Source organism: Thalassophryne amazonica, chromosome 19 (genome assembly GCF_902500255.1).
Source record: "Thalassophryne amazonica chromosome 19, fThaAma1.1, whole genome shotgun sequence".
Lineage (NCBI taxonomy): Eukaryota > Metazoa > Chordata > Actinopteri > Batrachoidiformes > Batrachoididae > Thalassophryne > Thalassophryne amazonica.
In genome coordinates, this window is record NC_047121.1 from 19,235,132 (window position 1) to 19,246,656 (window position 11,525).

Here is an 11,525-nt window from a genome sequence, read left to right on the forward strand (position 1 = left end):
TTTAAAGAGCACAATTTTGGAAATTCATATTGGTGAAAACAAAATGGTTTTGGTCGCTTGTAGTTTATTGTTTGTATTATAACATTTGGAAAGAGGTGCGATTTTATTTAAAATGGCAATTTTTTTTAATGGCAAAGTTTTTAATTCCGACCGAAATCTATCTTTCCAATTTTACTTGGTAGAGAGCCCTGCAGTTTGGAGCTGTGCAGTTAGCCCCACAAAACAGAGGATATCATGATCATTATTATTTCCTTTACATGAGGGACAGTAGCTTTAGTTTATGAACCGGCGAAGCGGGTCCAGCTCACACCAGAGAACCACTGTGTGTGCTGCCCCAAGAAAATTTAATAAAGAACAAATAAAAACTCTGGTGTGGAATGGAGGACGATTCTCGTTTCTTGCCCGCAACAAGAGAAGAGTCCTAGTTAGTGACTTTAATTAGCACAAAAGTGATCACTTTTGTGCTGATGAAAGTCACTAACTGGGACTGACATCTTTAAATGGCTTTGAGGGGGGTTAATGAAGAAATTGTGGACCTGCTGCTACTGAGAGAAGCAGTGAAGCGTTGCTACCCGCTGCTTCGCTTCACAGCTCCTCAGAAACAGTGGGTCCACAATCAATGTAGAGAAATTATCATTTTCCAGAAACACACCCTCAAAAACCATGGCTGCTCTGGTGTAATGTGAACTGAAGAACCGACAAGGGAATCGTTAAGCAAAAAGGCTATTGATGTCAGTGGGTAGAATCATTTGTTATCAATTCTTAATAAGAACTGGTTTTTGATACCCATCCCTTTAAACCCCCCCATTAAACATGTCCATGAAGTCAAAGTTCAGTCAAAAAGACATTTGCACAGGTAGAAGAAGCCCTGCTGCTATTGTGCATAATTTCAAAGCATTCACAATCACTAGAATAGTCAAATTCATAGTGATTACTCTGTCCTGATCACAACATTAAAAGCAATCACATAGTTAATGAGGATGCAATTAAATGTTGAAATTACTAAAGTAAAAAACTGACACCATGAGGTTTATGTCACATTGAGAAATCCTAAACAACAGATACACTGCAGTCATTGTTACATCATCTCCTGTTGTGTTTATAATAAATATTTATTTACTGTCTTTTTCCTGATTGAAATGCAGATATGAATGAATGAATCCACCAGACTTAAAAATGTACACATTACTTTTCAAGCCATTTTGTTGAAAAATAAATGGCCAAAGTTCCTTATAATGTTAATCAAGAAATTCTCATCTGAAACAACAAGAACAAGTTAGTTATGTTTTAATTTACAGATGAACAAAGATTTTTTTTAAACTTAGAACTAGTTTAATTACAAGTCTTATAATGTACGAAATGTTTTTTTACTTCAAAATGTACAGTAATCACAAAATCTTGAAGTAAAAAAAAAAAAACAATTGTAAGGATTTTCTTCAGAAAACTGCTATGTATAAATCAGCAGTTCTGTGACACATTTCTGCAGTCTGTAGTCTTCAGTGTTTTCGCTTGATGCCTCATTCCTATTGGACAGTGCGAAGCTACGTCACAGTGGTGAAAGTGGGATTGGGCTGAACTTTGACCGCAGCGGCCTGATGACAAGTGGCAATGCGCGCTCCTGGTGCGCCAGCTCTTTTTTTGACACGGTCAAAAACGTGACACTTCTCATTGAAAATAATGGGTTTTTAGAGCAAGGTATGACGCATTTAACACCCTGAATGCGTGCAGTGGGAAAGGTCCTTTCCTCTGACATCTAACAAATGTTACTCATCTACCGCGGTTTGTCATAGCCACACTGCATATTTTCCAGGCACAGCATCGGCATAAGCGATGGCTGATGTCACAGCTGATAGCTGACACATGCTTTCGGTGATAGCTGCAAGTAGAAATGCTACCATTTACAACCCCAATTCCAACGAAGTTGTGAGGTTGTGTGAAATGTAAATAAAAACAGAATACAATGATTTGCAAATCCTCTTCAACCTGTATTCAATTGAATACATCACAAAGACAAGATATTTAATGTTCAAACTGATAGACTTTTTTGTTTTTGTGCAAATATTTGCTCATTTTCAAATGGATGCCTGCAACACATTTCAAAAAAGTTGGGACAGGGCAACAAAAGACTGGGAAAGTTGATGAATACTCAAAGAACACCTAATTGGAAACAGGTGAGTGTCATGATTGGGCATAAAAGGAGCATCCTCAAAAGACTCAGCCGTTCACAAGCAAAGACAGGGTGAGGATCACCACTTTGTGAACAACTGCGTGAAAAAAAAAATAGTCCAACAGTTTAAGAACAATGTTTCTCAATGTTCAATTGCAAGGAATTTAGTGATTCCATCATCTAAAGTCCATAATAGAATCAGAAGATTTAGAGAATCTGGAGAACTTTCTACACGTAAGCAGCAAGGCCGAAAACCAACACTGAATGCCCGTGACCTTCGTTCCCTCAGGTGGCACTGCATTAAAAACCGACATCATTGTGTAAAAGGATCTTACCTCGTGGGCTCAGGAACACTTCAGAAACCACTGTCAGATAACACAGTTCGTCACTACATCTACAAGTGCAAATTAAAACTCTACCATGCAAAGCAAAAGCCATACATCAACAACATCCAGAAATGGCACCGCCTTCTCTGGGCCCGAGCTCATTTCAAATGGACAGATGCAAAGTGGAAAAGTGCGCTGTGGTCTGATGAGTCCACGTTTCAGATTGTTTTTGGAAATCATGGACGTCGTGTCCTCCGGACAAAAGAGGAAAAAGACCATCCAGATTGTTACCAGCGGAAAGTTCAAAAGCCAGCATCTGTGATGGTATGGGGGTGTGTTAGTGCATGGGCAACTTAAACATCTGTGATGGCACCATCAATGCTGCACGGTACATCCAGGTTTTGGAGCAACACATGCTGCCATCCAAGCAACATCTTTTTCAGGGATGTCAGTGCTTATTTCAGCAACACAATGCCAAGACACATTCTGCACGTTACAACAGCGTGGCTTCGTAGTAAAAGAGTGCGAGTACTAGAATGGCCTGCCTGCAGTCCAGACCTGTCACCTATTGAAAATGTGTGGCGCATTATGAAGCGCAAAATACGATAACGGAGACCCAGGAGTAGGCATGGGCCGATAACAGGTTTCACGATATACCGTGGTATGAAAAAGCCACGGTATCAAAACCACTAAAATTTTCCATTATACCGTCCCTAGAGTATGAGCGGGTTAGAATTCTTGACAGGCAGAGCGAAGGCGGGCACTGCCGCCCTTCCCCCTGACATGCACCTCTGTCTGTGTTTACAAACAGGCAGCTAACATTAGCTAGCTCTGCATCATGGCTGAAGGAGGCGAAGCCCGCACTGAACTTTTCTCTCCATCTAAAAGGACCAAGTTGGCTTTTTCATTTTATTTTCCATGGAATAGCCCTTCAAGCAAAAAACGGTGGCAAAAAGCACCGTAGCTATGGCCTGTGTCAGACGCGGAGCGATTCAAGATACCCGCAAAGGATTACATGGAAGGGGTAAACTTTATACCATCTTTGAAACCACTGAGAAGTACAAGTGGTGGACTCGAGTCGTGCTTGTGGTCGACCAAATTTCTCCCACAAACATGTCAAGAAGAACAAATACATCTATTCCAAGCACTTTGTTGGTGAAGCTGGGCCAAGTATTGAGCATCCGGAGTTCTGGACCTTATTCCAGCCATATTTCTCCCTAAGCAAGCAAGTTATGTTTCCCACGGGTTGATGCTACACGTCTAAAGAGTGACTATTATTTTGGTATTTTCTCTAAAGTTATCAGTGGTTTTGTGCTAGTAGCGGTTGACATCGTGTCAATTAGTGCGCCTGCATCACCCACGCTTCATATGCAAATAGCCATAATGTTGTTAAAGCACATTTTAAAGCTATACACAATACTGTGAAACTGTGGTATTTTTGCCCACGGTTGAACAACTTAAGTTGTACATCAAGCAAGAATGGGAAAGAATTACACCTACAACCTTCAACAATTAGTGTCCTCAGTTCCCAAACGCTTACTGAGTGTTGTTAGAAGATGATGTAACACAGTGGTAAACATACCACTGTCCCAGCTTTTTTGAAATGTGTTGCAGGCATCCATTTCAAAATGAGCAAATATTTGCACAAAAAAAAAAAAAAAAAAAAAAACTTAGTTTGAACATTAAATATCTTGTCTTTGTTGTGTATTCAACTGAATATAGGTTGAAGAGGATTTGCAAGTCATTGTATTCTGTTTTTATTTACATTTACACAACGTCCCAACTTCATTAGAATTGGGGTTGTACTTAAAAAAAAAAAAGAATAGTAAATAAATGACTACATAACTTGCCAATTCCCATACTTCATGAATTTGTAGCAATTCTCACAAAATGCCTTGAAACAGTATTTCCATTTGCAGTAAAACATGGTATGTTTGATACTTTAATAAAAATAGTTTGTTTCAAGGTACCAACCTGAATGAATTTTTTTCTATTTTTCTTAACTAAGGCATGCTCTCTAGAAGGGCTTTGGGTCTCCAGGCTTTTTCACTTCTGAGTCCAATTGCAGCTAATCACTTGTTTGTTCCATCTGTGGCTGATGCAGCTTTTAATACTTGGCATAAAAGGGGCTTAAAATTCTTTACTGACTTATATTCGGATAACCATTTCTCTAGTTTTGCTCAGCTGACTACAAAATTTGGAATCACATCTACTCAGTTCTTTAGATTTTTACAGGTCAGGCATTATGTGCAGAGTATGACACCACAATTTCCAAATAAACCCCCTGACAACCCGTTAGATGAGTTCCTATCAGTTAACCCTACAGTGAGAGGTGTATTGTCTAAACTTTATAACTTAATTGCCAAATTACACTGCCCCTCATTGGCTGCTATTAAAACAGCAGGATCTTAATTCAGATCTCTCGGATGAAGTATGGGATTCTATTTTGAACCAGGTGCACTCCTCAATGTGTGCTTGACATGCACTCTTACAATTTAAAGTGGTTCATCGTGTGCACTTATCCAAGGTTAAATTGGCACGCATGTACCCGAACGTGGATCCAACCTGTGAAAAATAGATGTGCACCTGCTTCACTATTGCACATGTACTGGTCGTGTCCCTCCCTGGCCAATTTTTGGAAGTCAGTCTTTCTTACAGTTTCTGAAGTCTTGCAGTGTCATGTCGAGCCAAACCCTGTCTCTGCCATCTTTGGGGTTCCCCAGATCTCGACCTGCCAGGCTTCAAGCTTAGAATGCTGTCTTTCTCAACGTTACTCGCTAGAAGAGCTGTTTTGCTGAGGTGGAAAGACCCTATTCCTTCCTCTCATATTCACTGGATAAGGGATATTATGTCCTGTATGGATTTGGAAAAGATTAGATATACTGCCCGTGGTTCAGAAAACAAATTTTATAAAGTATGGCAACCTTTCATGACATTTTTTAATAAATCCACTACTATTGTCTCTGAGTAGCCCCAGCCCCCTCCCTTTTTTTGTTCCTCCCCCTTCTCTCCTTCCCCCTGCTTCCCTCTCTTTAACTGTACTGCATTAACATTGTTCATATTATGTGATTATTGTTTGTTTGTGTGTGTTTGGTGTTGTTGTATTGATAGTTGTATATGTTTAATGGTCTTTGCTGTCTGGGGATTTGTTCTTGGGGTTAAAAAAAAATGTATATTTTGAAAATATGTACGATTGTATAATGTACCAATTTGTGTTACTTTGCATCAATAAAAAGACCTTTGAGGAAAAAAAAAAACTAAGGCATGCTCTATCCAGTAGCCTAATATAATTCTTTGTATGGTACATTCTGCCATAGCTTGGCAATATGCATTTGAAAAATAGCCTAAAATCATTTTTTCAGTATTTGTTGCCTCATAAATCAAAAACATGTTGGTTTTCTCACAGGTTTCTATCAATCAATCAATCAATTTTTTTTATATAGCGCCAAATCACAACAAACAGTTGCCCCAAGGCGCTTTATATTGTAAGGCAAGGCCATACAATAATTATGTAAAACCCCAACGGTCAAAACGACCCCCTGTGAGCAAGCACTTGGCTACAGTGGGAAGGAAAAACTCCCTTTTAACAGGAAGAAACCTCCAGCAGAACCAGGCTCAGGGAGGGGCAGTCTTCTGCTGGGACTGGTTGGGGCTGAGGGAGAGAACCAGGAAAAAGACATGCTGTGGAGGGGAGCAGAGATCGATCACTAATGATTAAATGCAGAGTGGTGCATACAGAGCAAAAAGAAAAAGAAACAGTGCATCATGGGAACCCCCCAGCAGTCTACGTCTATAGCAGCATAACTAAGGGATGGTTCAGGGTCTAGTTCCTGAATAAGAACTATAATAGGAGTACTATACCTGAAAATTTGAAAGATCTGACATGCTTCATTATGGCGATATAGAGAGCCAAATTTGCTCCAAAACACATACAAAATTTTAGCCAATCTTTAGGAAGCTGTGAGTTGGGAAATATTCTACATGGGACCACTTATTTTTTCAGTCTGAAGAAGGCTAATACCAAAAGAGAATCCTTGAACACTTCATTCATCTACAATGACTAGCTCAAAAGTTATCACTGACTGATCATTGCGAGTTTTTTTTTTTAGAAGTCTTCAATTTTGATGGAAAACTAAGGCCACACCCAATTTTTATGGGGTCCATGTCTCAAAACCCAATAAACATAGAAGCCTAAAATTTTGGTTGTGTTACTGGGCCCAATAGCAATATTTCCACAAAGTATGAAGCAAATCTGAGGTAGTCAGGGTTGAACTTTTCAAAATTTTTAATCTGTTGATTTGGCATGGAATGACCCCAATATTGTTTTATATATATATATATATATATATATATATATATATATATATATATATATATATATATATATATATATATGCGCACCTGTACTTACTCATACACATAATTACATCCCATTCAATAGCTGATGTAATGTACTGAAGTGTAATTTTATTAGGAAGATGACAAAAGCTAAACAAATGTGCTCTGTTATCGTAAGCACTGAGTGCAGTCCGCATTTTGGGTGAGAAAATAAGGCAAGTAGGGACTTGAATGATTACAGCCCAGAACATGACCAACCCAGGCTTTGAGACCAACCTGGCCTGGCCAACGTAAACCATATAAAGCCAGGATGTACTTAATAGACTCGTTTTTTCTGTTCACTTGTATTTATGAGTTCTGCCTGTGTGAAAAAGCACTCTGCACTAAGCGACTAGAATCTATTCATTTCAGCTTCAAGGAGGCTGCCTCAGTAGCAGCAGAGGTTGTGCATTACTTAATAAGCAGGATAAAATAAAAGTATTACCCTACAATTTACAAAGTGTAGCATCAGCAGCAGGGAATGGTTCGTTAGAAGAAACAACACTGCAAAACAAGCAACAAGTCTTCTGAGATGGCAGTGGTGGCACTGGTGCCTCACAGCAAGAAGGTTGTGGGATCGCTCCACCCCACACCACATGTTCTCCCAGTGTCTGCGTGGATCTCCTCAGGGCACTACGGTTTCCTCCCACAACCAAAAAAATGGGGTCTGCTGCTTTCTCTGCCCTTGACCAAGGCAGCGTCTCTACGTCTGGAGTTGGTCCCCGGACTGTGGCTGCCCACTGCTCCTAGTGGATTGTGTCTGACTGTAATTAGGAGGGGTTAAATGCAGAGGAAAAATGTCACGGTATGTATGTGTACAATAAAGTCTCTCTCTCTCTCTCTCTCTCTCTCTCTCTCCTCTCTCTCTCTCTCTCCTCTCTCTCTCTCTCCTCTCTCTCTCTCTCTCTCCTCTCTCTCTCTCTCTCTCTCTCCTCTCTCTCTCTCTCTCTCTCTCTCTCTCCTCTCTCTCTCTCTCTCCTCTCTCTCCTCTCTCTCTCTCTCTCTCTCTCTCTCTCTCTCTCTCTCTCTCTCTCTCTCTCTCTCTCTCTCTCTCTCTCTCTCTCTCTCTCTCTCTCTCTCTCTCTCTCTCTCTCTCTCTCTCTCTCTCTCTCTCTCTCTCTCTCTCTCTCTCTCTCTCTCTCTCTCTCTCTCTCTATTTTTTTTTTTTTTACCTTGACCTCTTCCATTCTGCTTCATTCTTGTTTGGTACAACACAGCAAGAATCTAATTTCAAATCAACTAAAGACAAACGTGCATCATATGAAATCCTGCACTACAATCCTGAAATAAAATCAGTGAGGTTATCCTACATTTTCTCTCCTGAGGACCATTCTGAATGTTGCTGTGCACATCTCCTAGTCTTATGCACTGACATGCTGGTGATATATTTTGAATCGACACTAAAATGATCCAGCCTGCCTTTCAAGCTTTAAAGGTACTGAGAAAAATAAAATGCAGCTGACTAACAAATATGAAACAGTACTGTATATCTTGTGGATGCCTGCATGTGTAGGAAGATGCAAAGCTCATTAGCCAATTTGAAGCACTGCTTACAGTCAATACCTAGAGATTAGCACAGTTTTACCCATTTCTACACTACTTTAAAATTTTTCACAACTATCTGTAGTATTAAAGAGGCCTGTCCTAGAAAATCAGAAAAGAACCACAGAAAAATGTGGATCCTGATTTTTTTTTTAACCAAAAGACTGCTGTAATGGGATCTCCTACTTGCTCAAGATAAGCTTGATATTCAGTATACGTGCAGAATTTAAAAATATACATCTTTTCTTAGACAGATACATAATACTTCTTTTCTGGTCATTGTAAGGCAACCCTATAGTCTGCTAAAATGTTCCTGGGTCTCCTTTGGAAGGCTCAACCTGCTAAATGTAAAATTTCGAAATTAGCCCCCCCCCAAAAAAAACAAACAAAAACAAAACAAATTAAACCTAGAAGGCAGTCAAAAAACACATACCTCCACCAAAGACACACATAAAACATCTTCTGGATCGTCCCGCATCACTTTTTTCCCCTTCGAATTTCATTGGTACAGCTGGTGCAAGAACCGCTAGGTGGCAAGTATGCACAACACAGGATGTACTTTCTGTGGCAACTAAGGCAGCTCAACCTGCCAAAAACAATGATGGTGAACTTCTACACTGCCATCACTGAGTCCATCATCTCCTCCTCCATCACAGGAGCAGACTGCAGCATATCATCCACGCAGCAGAGAAGGTGAACGACTGCAACCTGCCATTCCTTCAGGATCTGTACACCTCCAGGGCCCTGAGGCGAGCAAGGAAGATTGTGGCTGATCCGTCTGACCCAGGACAAAAATTTTTTGTTACCCTTTCCTCTGGCAGAAGACTGAGGTCCATCAGGACTAAAACCTCAAAACACAAAAACAGCCTCTTTCTGTCCGCAGCTAGACTTATCTGTCTGCACAGCCCCATTCCACTATATCTATATACCAGTAAACATAGTTTTGCAACTTGTCTATTTGACTCCTTCACTTCTTACAGAAGTAATTTTTCCTTTTCTTTTCATTGTTGTTTATGCACCTATTACTTCTTACAGAAGTATTTTCTTTTATTGCCGTTTATGTACCAATGACACCAGATCAAATTCCTTGTATCCAAGAACTTACTTGGCAATAAATTCGATTCTGATTTGACCGAAGGTGGGCAAAGTTTACCGAGCCGGACCCGGAACTTGCCGCTTATTGTTTCGTCTGTGGGACTGAGGATGATCTGTCTGAATATGATGCAGCCAATAGTTATACAGCATGTGCAGGTCGTCTTGCTGATGGCCACAAGTTTCAGGAAAGGACAACCACGGCTGTTAATCCTCGAGAATGAAATGAACGGAGTGCCATAAACTTATGTTGATTCATATTACAAGGGGAAGTTTCATTTCCCAACTTAAAAATTTTAATGTATTGTTTGTTCTCTGTTTGTATGAATAAATAAATAAATAAAAATCCACCCTCCATCATCACTTTTTTTCTGATGTCAAGGATGATAAACTAATATTTTTGGGGGGGCCTTATTTTCTTTGACCGTATCCATCTGCTCACCAAATTTCATTGAAATTCATTATTTTTTTTAATTATGTAGGTCTCATGTAGAAACAGACAAACGCCCATGAAAACACTTCCACCTTGGCTGGGAGTTTGGGGGGGGGTGGGTAGAGAAACTTGGAATAATAGAGCAAAATCCCCTTGCAAGTATCACACATGGAGTCCCTCTATAACTACGTGGACAGGAAGAAAGAGGATTACAATAAGAACCAGATTTTACTCTTTGCAGCAGAACATGGCTCAGGAGAGGCTGCATCAAGAGACATATCATTTGAGGGCCTGACAACATGACATGATTATTTAATGTAACGTTCATCACAGCATTCATGACAATTACTCGAACAGACAGGATTATGAGTTAGTATCCCCAGCGTAAAATGCATTTAAATAAGAGCGTTGGAGCTAGACCTGCCCATAATAGTTGATGAATGCATGCTGTAGAAGATTTTACAAATAAAACAAGTACAATCTGCTATAGCCAACTAGGATAACTGCAGTAAAACCCACTGTATACCTCCTTAGTTTAATCTAGGAACAACCATCTTCAGGTCATAATGTGATGAATTCAAATATAAGAACAGGATTGCTCGTGAAATCAAAAATCATATCATCCACATGACTGCCTGGACTGTTCCGGACCCATGTTTGCGCATTCTGCCACTGTGACGAATCCCATTTGTCCAGACGGCTGCAAAGGTATCTACATCTGCAGGAATCCATAGATTATCACTATAGTACCACATGAACAAAAATTATCCCACCTTCACATCCACACAACAGCCAAAAGCACATCCAGGAGCTGTCCGCTCCGCACACGCAAACCAGCTCATAGAAGCTTCTCGCTCACCTTTTCAAAACTCCGAACACATTCGCGCACATTGCCACGGATGTCTGTTTCCATCAGACAAAACAGGGGACTTCGTGGGGTACAAGTATCATCCAGCCGGCTAATCCCCCCCAAAAAAGAGAGATTTCAGCACGAATGCTCAGGTCAGTTTCGGCAACACCCGGTCAGCTTCGGTTACATCCAACTGTGTGACTGCGGTCGCCCCTCCCACACAATATTAGAGGGGAGCGTCTTCTACTATTTTTTTTTAGTAAAAAAAAAAAATGCACCTAATATGTTACAGAAATATACGCAGTATTATAACTGACATTTTGTTTCCACGATAGCAGCGCACGTTGAGTCTTATTTTCCACATCCAGTGTTCGGTCATTGTCTTTAACATAGCTAGCAACAGATCACCTGACTGCCCCTCCTTGCCCAAAGAACTTGAAGGGTTTTTTTTTTTTTTTGCTTTACGAAGCACTACAGTTCCGTTAGTGTTATGGTTTTAATCTTACCTGCATAGCCAGCGTACAGCCATCTGAAGTGTGGAAAAGTGCGCACGTCCGCCGATTAAAGCTACACATTAGCCTACCTAGCTACCTTCTTCTTACTTTAACGCTTGCGAGTATGAACTATCGCGGAGTTTCTTTTTTGCATGGATGTCGACAAAACAAAGTCATTTTACGGCCAATATTCGTCTCAACGAAGTGCCCAAGTGACAGGTGGATTATTTAAAATTGGGACGAT

The 11,525-nt window shown here is 40.3% G+C and overlaps 1 protein-coding gene across 1 annotated transcript in view; it reads right to left on the minus strand.

Moving 5' to 3' along the window:
• LOC117501105 (BAG family molecular chaperone regulator 5-like) overlaps window positions 1-11,432 on the minus strand; it is a 32,134-nt gene extending 20,702 nt beyond the window's left edge. Inside the window, 1 exon segment of the mRNA XM_034159924.1 lies at window positions 11,294-11,432. Coding sequence (XP_034015815.1) covers window positions 11,294-11,316 — 23 coding nt within the window. The 5' untranslated portion in view covers window positions 11,317-11,432.
• Window positions 11,433-11,525: the final 93 nt, after the last annotated feature.